The sequence below is a fragment of the Streptopelia decaocto genome, assembly GCF_964273445.1.
Source record: "Streptopelia decaocto genome assembly, chromosome: 3".
Classification (NCBI taxonomy): domain Eukaryota; kingdom Metazoa; phylum Chordata; class Aves; order Columbiformes; family Columbidae; genus Streptopelia; species Streptopelia decaocto.
The window spans coordinates 73,874,855-73,894,191 of NC_138656.1; the positions used below are offsets into that span (position 1 = coordinate 73,874,855).

At 42.6% G+C, this 19,337-nt stretch overlaps 1 protein-coding gene across 1 annotated transcript; it reads left to right on the forward strand.

Moving 5' to 3' along the window:
• Positions 1-751: 751 nt before the first annotated feature.
• Positions 752-19,289, forward strand: SNX3 (sorting nexin 3). Its single transcript, XM_082048823.1, has 4 exons — positions 752-1,073; positions 14,646-14,741; positions 15,011-15,135; positions 18,597-19,289. Exons 1-4 carry the CDS (start codon positions 912-914, stop codon positions 18,700-18,702), a joined length of 489 nt encoding a protein of 162 aa, XP_081904949.1. The 5' UTR covers positions 752-911; the 3' UTR covers positions 18,703-19,289.
• Positions 19,290-19,337: the final 48 nt, after the last annotated feature.

Here is a 19,337-nt window from a genome sequence, read left to right on the forward strand (position 1 = left end):
TGGTACATACAGTTTTGTTCATGTCCATCGACAATGCCATTGCAAAAATAATTTCTTATTCACTTACACCAAGACATAGGTTAAATTTCTGACTAATATACCAACCTAACCTTCCTGCGGTACCCCACCTGTAATGAACAGCGACCCTTCCTTTCTACAGTTTTTAAGGACCACAGGTGAATAGTTGCAGCCAGGACTAATGCACTGCTATTATCATTGTGTTGTTAAAATCTTCTTTGGTTTTAAAAAATAATGGATTAAATCGCTGCTGCGCTGACTGAATCCCCTCGCCGTTGTCTGTCTACGCTCCCGATCCGTGCTACCGCATCAACAGAGGCCGAGTGCCGGGCCCAGGCAAGGCGCCCCGGGGCTGCCTCACGGCGCGACCCGCCGGAGCCGTCCGCACCGCCTCGGGCCGTGCCCCCAGCCCCGCAGAGGAGCTCCTTCCCTGGACGAGAGAAGGGCACTCACTGCGGGCCGCTAGTTGGAAAGAATCTGCAGGACAACCCGGACCACTCCCTCCAGCAGAGCGCCCATTCGTCCGGCTGGAACCGGGCCGAGCGCCACAACCTGCACCCGACCCCTGGCGCTGCCCGCCTGGCGGGCGGGCCCAACGATCGTGCTCCCACAGCCGACACCACAAGCCTCCCGCGCACGCCGGGATCTGTAGTTCGGAAGGTGGGCAGCCACGCCGGGCGTAGCGAGCGGGCGGCATGGGAGAACTACAGTTCCCAGGATTCCGTGCGCGCGGGCGGGGGGCGCATCCGCTGGCGGCGGCGGCGTGGGTGCGCGTTGCCGGGCGGTCAGCTGGCCGCGGGGCGATAAGAGGGCGGGCGGCGCGGGGCGGCGGCGCTCGGTGCTCGCTCACTCGCGTTCTGCCGCGTTCCAGGGGAGAAGGCGTCCGCTCCGCCATGGCCGAGACGATCGCGGACACCCGGCGGTTGATCAGCAAGCCACAGAATCTGAACGACGCCTACGGGCCGCCTAGCAACTTCCTGGAGATCGACGTGGGCAACCCGCAGACGGTGGGGGTGGGCCGCGGCCGCTTCACCACCTACGAGATCCGCGTCAAGGTGAGGGCCCGGCCCGGCACGGCCTAGCCCGGCTCGGTCCGGCGGCGGGGACGTTGGAGCCGGCCCCGCTCCTGCTCGCCGAGTGGCTGGTCCCATCGCCGCCGCCCTGGCCCAGGCTGGTGGCCGGGGGAGCCTGGCGGGCGGCCCCGCGGGGTACGTGCCCGCCCCTCCCGCGGCGGGGCCCTGAGCCTCGGGAGCAAGTGTAAGGCGAGAGAAGGGGAATGCGGAGCCCGTGTGTCGGTGTTGGGCTCTGCCGCGGGCCCTGGCTGCCAATTATGTAACCGGAGGGGTGTCCCTGCCGCCGGGGGTGGCCGGGGTGGCGGGGACGGGCCGTCGTGTCCTTCAGGGCCTGTTTGACACCGAGTGCGGTGTGTTACCGCTGTGGGGGGCGATGGCGGAGCAGCAGTGGACTGAGAGCAGGCCCAGCTTCTGCAAGCGACCGGAGCTGAGAACTCAGATGGTCTCTTGGTAGCTAAGACAATGTATCTCAGTTGAGATAACCAAACGACAAATGCCCTTTCGGAACTGCTATGTGCAACTGCCATTAGTCTGAAACACTGCTGTACTGTGATCAACTGCTTATTTGCCTCTAAGTGAGGAGAAGAGGGTGAGCTCTCAGCTCTCTGAGGTGTAGTAAGATGGGTGGATCTGCCCTGAGAAGGAGCTCAAGTTTGGGATTCCAGCAGCCTCAAAAACCTGTAGAGAATGCGTCTAGTGGGCACAAGTGCTAGATCAAAGGTAGCTGAAGTGGTAAGGTGAGTGTACGTGGGGGAGGGATCCCCTTTCATTTGTACCTGAAACATAAATTGAGTGCCTAATAAATAGGCTGTTTCTCACTAAGTGCTATCAAATACTTTTTCTCAGTACCACTAGATTCATTCCTAGCTGGAAGGGCTGTGTTCACTGACTTGCCTGAAAGGCTAGTAGTCTTGAGTCTGAGAAAAGCCATGTAAAGTCATAACTATGTTCCCTGGTCTTTCTGGTTACATAAACAGGGCCTGGAGGAGTGGACAGAAAAATGCAATATCTATGGCATGGTCCTTGCTTGTGGCTGGTAGGGATTTGAGACAGGGCACCCTTTTAGTATACACTGCCAAGGATTAGTTGGGTTGCAAAATGTGACCTCTTACAGTTTTGTCTTTTTTTTGTAGGTTGTGGTTGAGTCCACTACCATGTATGGTTTTACTTTGTTACAGCTGATTGAACCTGGTCAGTTATTACAGGCAGTAATAGAGGAGGAAGCAGCCTCACTGCTGCACACATTCTCTGTAATAAGAGTTCTTCTTTCCCTGGGCACCATGGAGTCTACATGCCTTCATGGCAGGAAAGGCTTCACCTGTGGGCTGCTGCCTTGGGTGTTAGAGTTCTTCAGACAAGACTAAAAGCCTGTGTGGATTCTCTTGTATTAAAGATCTAAGTTCTCAGTTTAGTGTAACTTTAAAAAGCAAAGGCAACTGAGATTTAAAGCTACTAGGGAGGATACTTCTTTACCTCTGATGCTCCTAAGTTATGTCCAGTAGCTCTTTTCATGTTTCAGGATGTGTCCACAGGGCAGGAAGAATAAACCTAAACAACTGTAGCCTGTGTTTGGCCTTCTGTGTGAGGACAAACTAGAACTTGCCATCTTGTCTTGCATTACACTGCCCTTATCAGGGCCCTAGCTGTCCACTTAGCAGAAATATGTAACTCTACCTTGCTGGGAGGTATTTGTGCCTTAAGTTCTTGATGACTTTTCTTTCCATGAGACCAAGCATTTGGAACTGCTGCATCCAGGGAAGATGATACAGAAGGAACTTAGCTGTCTTATGGCTTGGGGATTACGCTAGATTTGCTGGAATTAAAAAAATAATTATTATTTTTTTAAAATCCTTAACTGAAGGTCTTCAGCAGAAAGGAAAGCAGAAAACCAGGTTTTGAGACAGGTTACTCTTGGCCTATGTGCTGTTTTGGGATAGAAAATTCTGGATCCCTGGTGTAATGAAAACCTAGAAATGACTTGAACAAATACACTGTGATAGTACTGTGACCTTCCTCTGTTCTTCCTCCCAGTCTGACTACTGTGTAAACACTGCTTCCTCCACCATCCTTACTTGGCATCTTTGTGTGCCTGTGTACAGGACTATCTCTTATAAGACATCATTCCCTTTCCAGTTGTGCACTACTGTACACAGTGCTTCCACGCTGTATGCATTCTGTATGCTGTCCTGAACTGTAAAACTGAGTTTTATGCCTCTCTATTCTGGAAGGCTACAGAGCAGGTAATACAAGTCATGCAGAGTTATGTTCACTGTCTAAACTTGTATCAATTAACTGCTTCTCAGCAGAACACAGACCATATTGCAAATATGTGAGCTTCAGCATGGGAGAAGAGTTTGAACTTGAATTGCTGTAGTGTTTTATTTCTAAAAGGTAGGTCTTGTGCTATAAGCTGCATTTTGGAGTGTGGCAGACCATAGCCACCAGCTAGCCTCTGTGATTTGACAACTGCTTGCAGTCACAGAAAGTAGCAGCAGACATCTGCCGTTTCCCCCAGCAGTACTAGTAGTGGCAATAGAACAAACCTGAGAAGATGGAGTTAGCTGTATCATATCTGGAAAGCTATGACTTCAACTAACACCAACATTAAAATGAGAAGTGGTACAGAAATGCCTGGTGTAACTGCTGCCAAATTCTGGTAAAAGCTGTTGGAAGCCTCATGTTATGGCTGGAGATAATGCAAAGCCAGCAACATTGTCAGAGGGGACATTGAGATCCAGGCTTGCGTTGAAGCAATTAGGCTTTTACGATTGTCCTGGTGTTTACAAACTTGGTCCAAAGGTAATTCTATCTTTATTGCTTTGTCTGAATCTCAAAGCCTAATTTTTCTGGGGAAGACTGAGCTTGCTAGCAGACTGCTGAACTGATATCTGATATTTAATATACCAGCAAAAAGTACTTGTGTGAAATACTGCAAAGTTCCCCCAAAGCTTTTACTGGCAAGCTTCCTATTCGTATTGCAGCTGAAGCGTATCTGTTGCTTGGAAAGCAACAAGTGAAACAACTTCATGCTTTAGTTCTTGTATTGCTATATTCATTGTCTTCTAGTGGAAGTTGGGAAGCCTGGGGGAAAACTCAAAAGCTTTGCGTAGGCCGGTCAGCAGTATACTACTGGATAAGCAAGTCAGTTGTATTTTAGTACTTGAGAAAGCTTTTCATAGCGTGTGTCTGAGCAAGCTGGTAGGATGGCTGTGCGTTGCAGTAAATCCATGGTGCTTTCACAAGCAGTTAAGCTCTGCAAGTGTTGCAGGTAGAACCTATACAGCATGTCCAGTGGGCAGCTTACTTAGCAGATGGTCAGCTGGCCAAAGTATTGACTTCTTGAACCAGTGCATTAATGCATTAAATAACATTCTATTCTCTGCAAACTGGACAAGGTGATGACAAAGCTTGCCACTGTAGCAACCAGTATAAGGCACACACTGTGGTGGTATGCCACTGCATTGCAGCTTGTCAATGAAAGGCAAACATCTTGTTCAGTAATGGTAAATGACAGAAAAAGCCATCCTGCAGTACTAAAATAGCAAATTTGAGTGGATCGTGTTCTTGACAGGGTACTTGAGAATTTGTTTTCCATCAGCAGCATTAGGTAGTGAGTTTGTACCATCTTAAGGTATCTTTTGTGTGAAGGCTTAGGGTGAGCTAAAAAAAGAGAACAATGCAGTAGGGTATAAAGCTCCAAGTGCTTTTTCTAGTGAAATAAAATTCTATGAAGTAGTCATCTCATCTAAAGGTGTCTAGGTGATTACAACATGGTAGCTGCACAGTGGTTAAAACTGACATAGTCAGCTAGACTGCCTGCTAAATTAAATCAACTCAGTATTTCACTGCCCTCGCATCTTGAGGAAGAGTGTGAACCAACAGTTAAGTTCTCCTTGTAAATACCCTTGCATGCCATATGCTGTTTCTCATGAGCCTTTGCTAGCTGTTCTACTCAGGAACCACCACCAGCGTTTTGGTGGTTCCCTTCTACTCGTTACACCTTTTCAGGGTGGGCTTGTGCATGTCAACACTCTTCAACCAGGGTGTGTGAATACCTGTTGCTATTTATGAACTGTAAGCCACTCCTTTCTCTGAATTCCAGGGAGCAAGTGTAAAACAAATGACAGTTGTCATATTATCATCATACAGCATGTCTGCAGTCCTCAATCCAGTTCTGGGTTTCATTTGACTTCTGCTGTAGTTGAGACAAACAGTTTTCCTGGTAAGTGGGTCAACAGGAGCATTTTTGCTCAATCAGGTTCTGTGCAACACCTTCAGTTGCTAAATCCTTTAAGGAGACAAGACTTAAGTTTTACAAGCTAACTCGGATCCCAGTGACTGGTGACATACTTCAAAGCTGTACACCCACTGTAGAAGCAGTGCCATAGATGAGTGCATGGGTTAGAATACTGTCAACAAAGCATATGGATATCCAGGAACTTGCTACATTTGGGAAAATATCACTTTGTTAATGTTGTTTGATCTGTTATTGTTTCTGTAGAAGTGACTTCTGTGCTGCTCATTTTAGTTTGGTTTGTCACCTAGACTAAAAGGTTAAATGATCTGTTTGTGGTTAGTAAGAACTTGCAGAGAAGTCATTAATATTCAAATGAGCAGAACTAGAATAAAATACCCATTACATGAGCTACTAGTCCAAGTAATTAAGTTGGGGTTTTTTTAGTCAAACCAAAGTTAAACAAAAGGCCTTTGTCTTAATTATGTTCTTTAATGCTGAATGGCCTGTTGGCTCTAATCAGTATGATTAAACTCAGCACTAAGGCACACCTTAGCTTCTCAAGTTTCCACAGCTCAGTGACTTGTCTTGAGGTGTAGAAAGGTAGCACCTTGCTGCTGTGCTTACAGATGTTGTGAAATGCATCACTTGAGTGACATGGATGCTCTTGAAGGCAGCAGTCACCTTTCCAGTATCTTCTGCAGACAGGCTCCTGTAGACCTGCAGAGGTACTTGACTACATTGGCCCTGTGTGAGGAAGGAAGTGAACACATAGGCTGTGAAGTGCCTGCAGTATTAAAAATAGTATTGGTCTCAAAGGATTGGAGAAGTATAGCAAAGTACTGCTAAACTTGAGCTGCTTCTGGAAGTCTGTTCTCATCTTAAGCTTTTTTTTTTTTTTTTTCAAGACCCAGCTTGGATACAATATTTGCATTTCAGCATATTTGTAGTAGTCTGACTTGAGTGACTGACTGATTTGAGTCTGACTTCTGGAATCAAATCAAGTCAGAGTAAGATGGTAAATGAACTGAAAGTATGACTTGCTCAGAAAGCACTTGTCTTACGCCATGGTTTTGCAAGGTGGCACTCTTGATCTGGTGAATGTGTCTTTGAAATGTTCTGTCCTTGAAAGGTACCCAATTTCTTGTCCTTCATGTGTTTGGCAGGGTTTGAAGTTGCAGATTCTTCTCCCACCATGAGAATAATCAAATCTGCTGGTGCACCTAGTTGACTTGGGCATTGTTCAGTTTCACAGTGTTGAGTTATGACTAAACACTGACTCAGTGTGGATGTGCTTAGGTATGCATAATCAGCACTAATTCTCTATTTCTCTACTACCGCAACTCTTGCGTCATGCTGCAAATCTGCTCTAACTCTAATTACTCTTTTAATACCCTATTCTAGACACTGCTACCAGTTAGATACTTTTAGACTGCTCTTCAAAGAGTAAAAATGCACTGATTCTGGTGACTGTTTTTATGTTCTACAGCACAGGTACTACACCTTGACAAATATTAACTGTTCCATTGAGCAATAATTCAGAAAAGGATAGCTGGAAGGCTAAGAACTTCCCAGGACACTGACTTGGGAGACAGAAGTGGAATAGCTTGGCTGAAGAGAAACTTCCAAAGCAAGGAGAGTGGATTTACAAGTCTATTGCATGTATTTGCTCAGCAGCTGATTTTTCTGTAGAGGTTTTTGATTAAACTAGGTTCAAAAGCCTAGTCCAAAGGTACTGATCTAGTTCAGTGTTGATGTCTGTTACTTTGTTAATAAAATAACCAAGTCCCTGAATAGTGCTTCTTATTAGTATATTAGTTTAACTGGTGACTTGGAGTCTTTTTATTCCTGTGCATACAATGTGGGCCTGGAGTGCACTCCAGTACAGTGCTGAACAGACCAAATCAAATGGAACAATGACTAATCTTTGTAGGGCAGATGGCCGTGATCCAGGTAGGCATGTGATGCCGGAGTATTTTGATACATCTTTATTCTTAGATGGCCTGCCAAAAAAGTGTCAACTTAAACTTCAGAGCAGTCAGGTCTCTACTGTTTTTCATCTGGGGAAATAAATAATGCAGTGTGGATTTTATGAGCTTCTAACTGTAGTGGAAGTATTTTTAAAGTTTTTTTCACTTGGTAATGCAGTGCCAGTTGCACTGCTGGAGGCTGGTTTAGCAAGAACATAATCTGAATGCCCTATGAAGGGCCTGAAGTTGCTGTTGCTGCTGTAACTTTTTTGATGTGAGAAGGATGGAGAAACCATAACCTTCTGCTCAAGGTATAAAACCAAATATTTACCAACTGAAAAATGGTCCATGAACATATTCCTTCTGTGGCTATTTCTTAAGAATCCATCTCAAAATTTCTGTCATGGGAGTATCTTCTGGGGCACATGACAGTATATTAATTTATATATATATAAAATAGAGTTTGTGTTGGCCACAAAGCTGATCTTGAGAGTATAACTATTAGCTAGTGTATAGCAGCTTTACTCTAAAATCCAGAAGAAAATGAAGCTATATCCTAAGTGTTTTAAAGGTGCCTCTATGCCTTCAGAGACTATTTCAGTGAGCCTAAACTGCAGCACCCCTGAGCACTAAGATATGCTACAAAGAAATGAAGAGGAACTGTCAGCCTTTCTGCAGCTGTTAGATGGCTACTTAATAATGTGAATGTTACTGTTCCAATAAAACTGGAAATATGAAGAGAATTTCTTGATACTTAGTATACTTCAGTACAAGTTACTTGTATCTTGCTGCTTGCATGTTTGTGAAGTATAGGGATACTGGGCTATCTCTAGCTTGCAAAGCACATTAAAACTTTTGTTCCTGATAAAAGCTATCAATTGCAGCAATTCACTGCAGTTTTGTCAGCCCCATTTGACCGTAGCTGGTAGATGTCAGCTAATGATGCTAATGTGGTGCCTCTTCAGTCATTCTCAATGAGGAAAGAATGGTAACATTACGGTAGGGCAAACCAGAACATGTGGAAGTTATACCATGCAGTTGTGTAAAAGTAGCAATCATTTTTCTTCAGAAGTAATATTTGGTATTTCAAAGGAGTCTTTGGCTTGCTAACCCTGAAAAATTATCTAGAGTTACTAATTCTAAGTGTCATGCCTTTGCCTGAAAGTGTCCTTAAACTGGGTTATTGTTTTTACATTTGGCTTCTGAGCATGGAACCTGAAGAATAAAGAATCACTAAACAACACATTTTTCTAAACTCACTGTTTTGAGCCTTTTGACCATGGCACACTGTAATTCAGCTGTTCATGATGTTGGTGAACTTGATCAGGTGATGATAGATGCTGCTTGGCAAAAACCCAGACACCCCTATGATTTTTTTTTAATAGAGCAGCTCTGGGCTCAAGGTATTGAACTTGACAAAGGTTAACTCCTGTCTAAAGAATGATAGTCTTTGTCATTGTGTTGCTATTAGGATTTCACTGCCATAGTCTTTAAGATCGAAAGTATCCTAGCTCCATGTCTCAGTACTGTGGAGTACTGCAAAGCTCTATAGTTCTTGGTGTAGCTTCAGTCAGCATTGTTTAAAACTTGGATGTATAGATATGGCCAGATCTTTCAGTGTTCTATTAACCATACAGTTTTTGCATGTAATGTGTTGTACCTTCAGTAGACCTGGACAGCAAGCAGATAAAAGGAGATAGAACTCTGCTTTGGTCAAAATGACTGATACTTAAAAAAATAACAATGTCTTTGTGACCTTTGGCAGTGGGGAAAGAGATTTTTGCTTCAGTAAAAAATACACAGCAACTTCTAGCAACTGGAGTTTAGAGCATGTTTGCCACCTTTATCGCTTCTTATATTTGTAGGAAATGGGGAGGTAGCTGCTTATGTCAAGTCAGGAAGGAAATGAACCACTGGCGAGGTTTTGGCAATAGCAGTGGTCTGCAGGAACCAGTTTCTTGTACTAAAGGACAGCAGGCTCTTGTGTTAAGAAAACCGTAATACTTTTTTATCCATCCTGAATGCTACTGACTGTAATACCCTGGGGCTCTCATTGGCTGACTGGAAATGTAGCCAAAGGGTGTAATCTCTTGACAAAGATTACTGCTTGTATGAAGAGATAGTAAGAAGCTTGAATTTAGCTTCTGAGAGTCAAGGCCACAAACTTCTATCAAAAGTGAGCTGAGTGCTTTCTTTCACTGTCTTTTAATGGAAATAGAGTTGTATCAAGGCTACCATAACCTACTTGAAAAACCAACATCAAAGTAGGTGCTATGGCAACAGCACAGCTTGATTCTCAGTCTGTTAGGAGTGGGAGACATGGGCAACGAAATGCTGCTGATGAGTGTTACACTGGCAGATGAGGAAATGAATCAAATTTACCTCAAACTATCCTGGACAACTACAGCTGTGAAGTTTCTGCAGTTGCAGGGGTGGACTGGGCTGCACTGACCTTCAGAATCAATCTAGTGGAGTGTCAGCATGCTCTTTGAAGGAACCCAAATGCTGTTTGCATCAAATTTGTGCCTGGAAACAAATTTATAGGAGCAAGTCTGGCTATTTTTAAGGCTTTTTCCCCTCACTGGGTAAATTAATCTAGTTTAGATAACACTTAAAATTACTTAAAATTCTAAACTAATGTATTTGAAATACTCTAGTGTTCCTCCTGCATCCAAGGTAACTTGTGTACTGGAATGCCTGCACTGGAGAGCTGTGTATCTGAAGCTGAATGGGCAGCATTGACTAGTACTCAAACTACTTGCATTCTGCCTGTGAAAGTCTTCTCACCTGTATACATAAACAATTTTCAGACTTTTAACTGGACATAGCTCGGGGATTGACTGTAGTAACAGCTAGAAGACTGCTATCTGGTTACCTAAGCTACTGTCTTAGGACTGTAATTTGCTTCTGAGGTGAGCTGGGAACCTCTTGAGCTTGGAGATGGACTTGCAGCTTGAATATGTTGTATTAATAATAACACAAATATAGCTGAAGAAATATGTCTTCTGTGAATACAGGTTTTGCTCTGAAGTCGATTAGCAGGGAACCACTGCTTTCCATTACCAGTTTGAACACTAGCCAAATGACTGTAGAAACTCATCTGGCATCTGAGTAGAAGATTGCAGGAGTGACTTAAGGGCCTGGGTTTCTCATCTGCTGTTTAGTTATGTAGGTTGGGACCAGTTCTGATAGTGTTTATTCCAGCATACTGGCTTGGCCATTAACTCACCCAGCAGAATGCACACTGTTAGTTTAACAGTCAGAGGAAGCCTAATGGGTGTATGCTTATAGACTGATAAAGAAATGGTGCTAGAGAGAATCTGTCTTGTCTTAGCAGCCCAGAAGGCCAGTCATATCCTGGGCTGCATCAAAAGTGTGGCCAGCAGGTTGAGGGAAGTGATTCTGCCCCTCTATTCTGCTCTGAGACCCCACCTGGAGTCCTATGTCCAGCTCTTGAGCCTGCAGTACAGGAAAGACATGGACTTGTTGGAGGGGGGCCAGAGGAGGCCACAAAAATTATCAGAGGGCTGGAACACCTCTGCTATGAGGACAGGCTGAGAGAGTTGGGGTTGTTCAGCCTGGAGAAGGCTCCAAGGAGACATTGTGGCCTTTCAGTACTTAAAAGGGGCTTATAAGAAAGCTGGGGACAGACTTTTTAGCAGGGCATGTTATGACAGAACAAGGGGTAACAGTTTTAAACTAAAGGAGGGGAGATTCAGGCTAGACATGAGGAAGAAATTTTTTACACTGAGACTGGTGAAACACTGGCGCAGGTTGCCCAGAGAGGTGGTTGATGCCCCATCCCTGCAGACATTCCAGGCCAGGCTGGATGGAGCTCTGAGCAACCTGATCTAGTTGAAGATGTCCCTGCTCATTGCAGGGGGTTGGATTAGGTGACCTTGGAAGGTCCCTTCCAACCCAAACTGTTCTATGACTCTGTGATCTTTCTGTGCTTAAGATTTTTGGGCTATGTGGGACTTCTGGAGAGCTTGTTTATTGGTCCTTCTGGAATAATGCTTTATCTACAATTCTGACAAGTGATTTGGTTGTCTAATATGTTAGGTAATGCATAACCTTTTCAGGTTCAGCACTTGCAGTCAAACTGCTAGGAGGCAGGATTTCAGACTAGGAAGTTGTTGAAAATGCTTTTAATAAAAATGAGCCTAATTATTACACTGTAGAAGAAACAATTACTGCAGTAATTATGTAGAATTTATCAGAGGAGTGAGCTGTGCTCCAGGGCCTGTGCCAAACTGGGTCATGAGTTTCATGATAGTAGACTTGGCAGATCAGCAGGCTAGAAAACTGACACTAGTGCTGAATGCACATGGGGAGAAATGTTTGTAAAAATAAAACTAGCCTGACTTTATGTTTTGTGCCTTAGTCTCATCTCTGTTTTAGCAGGCAAACAAAGCACTAATGGTGTTCAGAATAGTTACTGGCACCTCAGTGACTAAACAAAGAATTCCCAACATACTGTGAAACTGAGAATAAATTTGAAATGCTGTATGGTCTAGAAGTGACACTTCAATTGAAATCCGAAGTTTCTGCTGACACCTTAGAGTTGTCTCTTTCTACCGAATTCTTACTCAGTGGTAGTCCATGCTTCAGCAGCTGTCTGGCTTGCTTAATGAAAACCATCTGTCCATGGTAGGTGGAGGCTGTAAGACATGTAGAAACCCTTCCACTGAAGGAAGAAGTGGGTCTGCTCAAACAGGGTTATTAATGAGAAGCAGGGTTATGAATTAGAAAGGCACATACAGTAACTTCAGGTGTGAATATATCCCGAGTTAAAAATAGGGACCTAGGATGTAAAAAGGTTTAATAGTACAAAACAGGACTCTCAAATTTCTTTCTCTAAAGAAATAGATCCCTTCTAACAGCATCATATGTGAATAATGGTGCTCTATCAGTACTAGTTTCTGGAGAAATGGGAATTGCTGTAGTTTCTGGATTTTGAGAAACATGAGATTTAGAAGTTGATCTCAGATAGGGAGCTCTAATTCATATCCAGACCAAAGGACAGGGAATACACACTTTGCTTTAGCATGTAGTTGTCAAATTGTGACTTGAAAGACACTTAATTTAATGGCAGCCTTCTAGCATACATTTCAGTTGGAAGATTTCCAGTGCTTATGATCAAAATTGGAGATCTTTCAACTCAATGGGAAAACAAGTACTCTAGCTGTCCTTTTCTCCAACTTGCTAGCTGGGCTAGTGTGTCAAAAGTTCAAAAGGGGATGCAGAAGGTAAAATAAGCTCAACTGGCACTTCTACCCCCGCGTTGTACCTGTAAGCCCAATATGTTGTTTGGAGATTAACTTTGTGGACTTCATGCCCAGAAGCATGAAAAGAGTTCCTGGAGACCTGGCAACTGATTGGTTTTAGCTGCTTTTATTCAGTTCTAATCCCTCTTGTAAGTAACTTGAGACGAGAATGGAATACTTTCTGCAGGTGAGAGCCTATATGTTAAATATTGGAAAAGACTTTCTATCCAAGACACTGACAAAGAGTTGATGTTGTAATGTGGAAGGCTGAACTTGGCTAAAAAGCCAATAGCTGAAACTGGAGAAAAATAATCCAGTACTTCACTTCTGGGAATCTCCTTCATGCACTCTGGGGGACCTAGCTTTATTTACTCTTGAGTATTCTTATCCTCAAGATGAGTGTTTATTTATGAAGCCTGACTTCTGACATAATAGTCTTAAGTGCGATTTTATTATTAGTCACTAGTACAATCAACAACATTTTACCTAGGAAGGAGAGCTTGAATACTTTTAAACACTTAGCAATAAGAGATTTCATAACAAAACACTGTTCTGTACTTTCTCTGTAGATTCTGGACTAAATAGCATAACATGGAAGTACACAACTAACTTGTCAAGTACTTTTGAACTGTGGCAGCCAAAAGCTCCTTATGGCTGGCAGTAATACAATGTCCTGTAGTCATAGGCCTACCTAGTGCAGGAAAGTATCTTTGCAATTAAATCTGTTTTGAGCAGCCAAAAGTGTCACTTGATGATAGCTCAAGCATAGTAGCCTGTAAATGGCACTGTACAGGGATATCCACTCAAACTGGGACTAGAAGCTGAGTGAGGTGGCTTACAACTTAGAAGTAAACCAACAATAACCAGAAGGCACTAGCTGAGAATGACTACCGTTCTTTTGCCAACAGGAAAACTGGGAATAACTTTAGTCCCATGTGAACATCAGCATCCTAGAGTACTTCTAAAGTCTTCTTTCAAGGTGTATAAGACAGTGAATATCCCACCTGAGAACAAGAAGCTTTATTCTGTTAGTGCTGGTTATGGATGGCAAATACAGACTCTTGGTCTTTCCTTAGTAGGCTCTAACTCCTACCTGTTTTTTTATTTTTTTTTACTCTAGCCAGTTTGCCATCTCAATGACATTTAAGCTTCAGATTGTGGTGATGTCATTATGAGAGTTCTCTCTTCGTGCCTACTCTTAAAGTAACATGCAAGTTGGATTAGAACAATGGGATAACCTGGCATCGCAAGAATGAATACATGTAATATAGGCTCTTACACAAGTTAATGTAAGGACACCTATCAAAATGATCAGGTATGATCTTGTGCAGCATCATAGCTTGGCTCCCATTTGGTGGGTGTTATAGTTGGGTGCTGACTCTTAGCCTTGGTTAGGAAAATTCTGCCTCATCAAGCTCCACTTGATTTAACTTCGTAGCAAAACAGTCTGATCTTATCAGCACTGCGTATTGTGTTGCATCTCAGCCTTATGGGCTTCTTTGGAGCTGTGCAAACTTGGCAGCTTGTACTAGTAAATCTTCAGCTTCATCTGTCCTGAATGGATTCACTGTAAGACTTCTTGGTTTTGCTTTTAAAGATGTTGTATCAGGTGGCAGAACAGTACAGGAAGCTTGGTCAATGTCCTGTGCTGGTACCTGAAACACTCCCTTGAATGCAACAAGAGCAGCCTGTGTTGATTAGGACTCTTTCTTCCCCCCACCCCTGATCTTGTATGTATATTGGTATTGGAAGTCCAGGTCCTGAGACAGTGAGAATAGCAGATGCTTCTGCAACCTTAGGAACACCTCCTCAAGTGACCAGCAAATCTCCTATTCTCCTAAGTGATACAGTGGCAAAATACTAGTGATTAGGATGCTGTGTAAATGAGACCCACAGTTAAGCAGTTTGAGGCACAGCTTATGTAGCGTACAGAGCTTTATCTTTATTTCTGTGTCTTCAGTGTTTCTCAGTACTGTTGTTGTTGCTGAAGTGGAACTAATTTGTAACTTAACAGTGTGTTTTGTGCTTCTGCATATTAAAACTTCTAGTTTGTCTAATCCATAGATTATATTATTGTTTTCAGACAAACCTACCTATCTTCAAATTGAAAGAATCTACGGTCAGAAGAAGATACAGTGACTTTGAATGGCTAAGGAACGAACTAGAAAGAGAAAGCAAGGTGGGTAAAATGTCCAGAACCAAAACACTGTCTTTCAGCAAACCTCAGCTGTACAATGCTAGAGGCTGTTTAATGGTTTTGAGTTAATTCAAAGTTAAACTACTTGAATTCAACTTATCTCTATGGCAGATACTGTTCTTCTCTGGTCATGTTTTATTACTTCACTAGGGATGTGATTGAGTTGGGTCCTCTAGGAGGAAGAGGTGGCACAGGAGATGTATAATCTTGCTTACAGGCTGCACCTAAGGATGCTTTTCTAAATCTTTCAGGTTGTGGTGCCACCTCTACCAGGAAAAGCTCTTCTCCGTCAGCTCCCCTTCCGAGGAGATGATGGCATATTTGACGATTCCTTTATAGAGGAAAGGAAGCAGGCTCTCGAACAATTCATAAACAAGTAAGTGTTAGTTATCTGGAGACAAACCCAGAACTTGGTTCTGGAAAAATGAATTAAAACTGCTCATCCTCTAATTTTGGTAGCTGCACTATGTTCAGAATGTTAACTTTCATATAATCTTTCAGTAGGACATACTAACATTGCTCATGCAGTGTTTAGTTTGGCTATCTTAATGCTTACCTGAGCAGCTGAAATGAATGTTAATGTTGTTAATTTATGCAAATTACTACTAAAATTATAGCATCCAAAATAGTTCTATTTTTTCATTTCTGAAAAGGTATCCTCCATTGGGTGAAAAATGGAGCTTACAATGGGCTTACAGCAGTTTAGATTGATTGCAGATGTGAAGCATTATCAGTTTGTGTAATAATGCACATTTTCTCTAATCATCAGGAGAATCTTTCTGAAATGTAAAAACTACCTGAGGTATGCACATACATATTTTGAAATAGATACTTTGGGTTTTGTCACTGCCTTTCAAAAGGTGGGCAGAAATTATGGTAACCAAGTCCATTATTCCTTTTCTACCATCTAACACTGCTGACTGCTCTCTGTAGAATGACCTGAGCTACTTTCATTTCTTTAACAATGTGGATACAAACAGTGAGTAAGAAGGAATACTGTCAGTTAACCACCTCTTCTGGTCTCTAGAGCTAACACTGTTCAGACCAGCTGAATTTGGGACTCCTTCCTTTAAAAGTTCAAGCTTGTCAGTTCTACTAGTGTTTTAATCTTGTTCAATAGCAATGCTGTTTAACAGAAACAAAGGTTGTGAGTTAAGCCAGAATTTCATGTGCTCCTCAGTTATTGTTAGTCAGGTCAGGCATGTGGCTTGGAGTTGCAAGTGACTGGTTTGCTATAACTCTGTCTTGTTTAAGTAACTTAAGTGTGACTGTATGAAATCTCTTAAGTTTTCATTCACATAGTTGCTTGCTCAATTTATGGGTACTGCTAATGGTTCTGAGCAGGTAAAATGCTTCAGAATGCCCTTTCCTCTGTTCAAAGACAATTTCCAAGGTATCTAGTTTTGCAGTTCTAGACATGAAGGTAAATGTGCTTATAAGATGAAATGTGTTGGGTATTTTTAAGGCTGTACAATCAAGGCAGTCATGACTGTAAAGTACAACTGTCCATGCAGCTTGGGACTCTAAGTGTGGAAGAAGTGCACTCACTGAAAGTTTTGTATGCCAACTACAGAGGGCTGATTATGTTCTGAAGCAGCAAATAGTCAACTGAAATCTGCAGAAAAACTCAATATAGCTGGGAGAAGTGAACTGGCCAGTTTACTAGTATCACTTGTTCAGTCCTACAGCAGGCAATACATTGATCTTGTGGAAATATAAAGCTTCTTGGTCAATTTTTCCTCCTCTGAAACATAATAGCAGGCTGTTAATGTAGATATGGATGTAATGGCAGACTTGAGTACAACTGGAACAAGATTCTTCAGGCAGAACTCCTGGCTATTCAACTTTGTCAATTTATTCTAATGGCATGACCAACTCATCAAACAAATATTACTGAAGTTTTGAACCATGTAGAAGCTTTGAGACTTCTACCAAGTACTCTGGGTACTGGTTAAATTTGTCCTGGAGTTAATCTGCATAATACATTGACATTACTTCATTCTCAAAGCTGGTCTTTGCTCCTAGAACTAGAGGAGAGTCTCTCAGATAACTGATATCACTGTATCAAAAAAAGAACTTGATACACCAATGCCAGTTCTTGATATCCAAAATGTTGTTAAGAAGCTTTGTCATAGAGAGGGACTAAATCACAGCAGTGCAGCTTCCTTGAGTCAGCTGTCTTGGGCCCGCTTGCTGACACCACCATCACCACTGCCTACAATGACATTCATAGGGGTAGCTATGTTGCAAAACACTTGCCTGCCTGAACATGACTTTGGGTTACATGAAAATTTTTGAAGTAGCAGCTGCTCTGTGTAAGGGTCACCTTAGAGAAGAAAGCTGAGAAAAAGCCAATGCAGAGTGAGGTATTCATTTGAAACCAAGAGCTGAATCTGAGAGATTAGATCTGGTCTTGCAATTGAGCCACCAGTTTGCAAGGCTTCCTGAAAGGGAGAAATATGTTGCTGCCTCATCATCTTCTCCTGTATATCTTTCTCTTGAAGTTCATTGCCAGCAACTTCAGTCTGATGGGACTAAGAAACTTGAACTAGTTACTCCAGACTGTCTTCCTTGTGAACTAATGCTTGAGACTGCTGCCCATTTACTAGAACCTGGAAAGATTGTTATGTTTTATGACTGCACTTGAAATAATCTATCAATGCTGAGTAGGAGAGCTCAGCTTCCTCATTAAAGGACAACCTCAGTGACAAGTGAGTAATGACAACTGAACCTGTCCTGTGGTGAAATAAGCACTAACATACGTTTGGAGGAGATGCACAGAAGTGCTTGAAGTACTAATGTTGAGCCACTGGAGTTGACTGTGTTTAACATATGTTCAACTAGATAACTTCTATTTAGAGTAGCTATGTTCTGGCAGAGATGGAGACCATAAAGGTGACACAAGCTGTCCTAGAGAAGATGAGAGGCTTTCTCTCTTGAAGGGAGAAGATCGTCTTAATTGATTAGATGTAACTGTTCAAACCATACTGCTTTAGGTTTTCATCTCCATAAGTGATAAACTTCCATGGATTCTGATTCCCTTTATTTTTACCTGTATAGAAGGCTGCATGGTGTTTCAAGGGTTTAAATGCAATACCTTGTGGTTTTCTTCCAAGCTTGGGGGTGTTTTCTAATTCAATTTCACTCCTTTGCTCTTAAAAGGATGGTGGATCAGTCTATATGTGGACCAAAACTAAATCTGCTGTAGAGGTGCTGGTCTCTTTTAGAGCAGACAAGTTCTGTGTCTCCTATGTTTCATATCTAAAGCCATCTGCAGTTGACAGAATGGCCCATACCCTCTGACTGTGCATCAGTGCTGCTTGTACATGCTAGGAATAGTGACCACGGTAAGTCACTGATCTAAACAGCATCAGAAGCTTGAGAAGACCTTCACACCCTCTGGTGGAGTAAGTCTTTAACTCTGCCTGGACCACTGCTGTTAAATTAGACCAAGAACTGAGGAGTTAAACTGCATTTAGAAGGGTGTTCTGTGTCAAAGGCATCAAAATATGTAAAAATCCACTTAGCTTGCCTAACTCTAGGTTTCCTAATGCTAGGATGGGCTCTTTGATAGTCCCCCTCAATCGCAGGTGACAGATCATGACATAACATGGTTCCAAATGATCAGCAGTTGCTCAGGATTCTTATGGACTTGCTTCATCTGTGGGAGAATGACAAATCTTGCTGCTAGAAATTCTAGTCACCAACAGTGAACTGGAAGCAGGATCTATGCCTGAGTGCAGAACCATAGGTTACTGATAAGAAGCCTTGCTCTGCTGGCTAGCTACAAGTAGCCTCAATTCGTTAGTGCTAATGCTTGTTTCTTTTTCTTTCTAGGGTTGCAGGCCACCCACTGGCACAGAACGAGCGCTGTCTTCACATGTTCTTACAAGATGAAGTAATAGACAAAAACTACACACCATCCAAAATAAGACATACTTGAGTTCTGAAACTATCTTCTCAAACATTAGTGGTTCTTATGCTTGGTTTTAAGAGGTTGTAGTTTGTCTTAGCATGCTGAGGATAAACAGGCACAAAGTCTCCACTAACATCAGTACACTGCTTGGTCTTGCTTTATAGCACTAAAGAACTCACTTGTCTTCTAGCTAAATCCCTCTGAACCCTTGATTTAAGAGTATTATACTATGAGACCATCCACCCCTTGCAATGTCTCACAAATCTTTCCACTCTTATTTGCAATGACTTAACAATGTTTACTGACTTGGCCTTACTTGAACTTGCACAGTTGTAGTGTCACGTGTTCACTTGTATTTGACTAAACTGCTATGCTGTTTCTGAGGTAGTCATCTATCTGAACTTCTGTAGAAAGACTGCTTTATTTCTGATAACCTGTGTGAGAAACACTTATGCAATTGTCTTCAGGCGTGTAAAACACTTTATACTGAAGTAATGAGGGAATTATCTTTATATTCTGTAAGAGGGAAAAAACCAAATTTATATACTAAAGTAACTTGTCTAAAGTTTTGAAATAAAAGTGAAAATACACTTCAAATGTTTTGTTACTCTTGACCTTGAGTGTGGAGTGCCTCATGCTTTCTCAGCAGCAGGGACTTGACT

Coding starts and splice junctions, on each gene's coding strand:
- SNX3 (XM_082048823.1), top strand. CDS start 912: ATGGCCGAGACGATCGCGGACACCCGGCGGTTGATCAGCAAGCCACAG. Junction 1,074..14,645: donor CCTACGAGATCCGCGTCAAG/GTGAGGGCCCGG, acceptor TATTGTTTTCAG/ACAAACCTACCTATCTTCAA. Junction 15,136..18,596: donor CTCGAACAATTCATAAACAA/GTAAGTGTTAGT, acceptor TTTTCTTTCTAG/GGTTGCAGGCCACCCACTGG.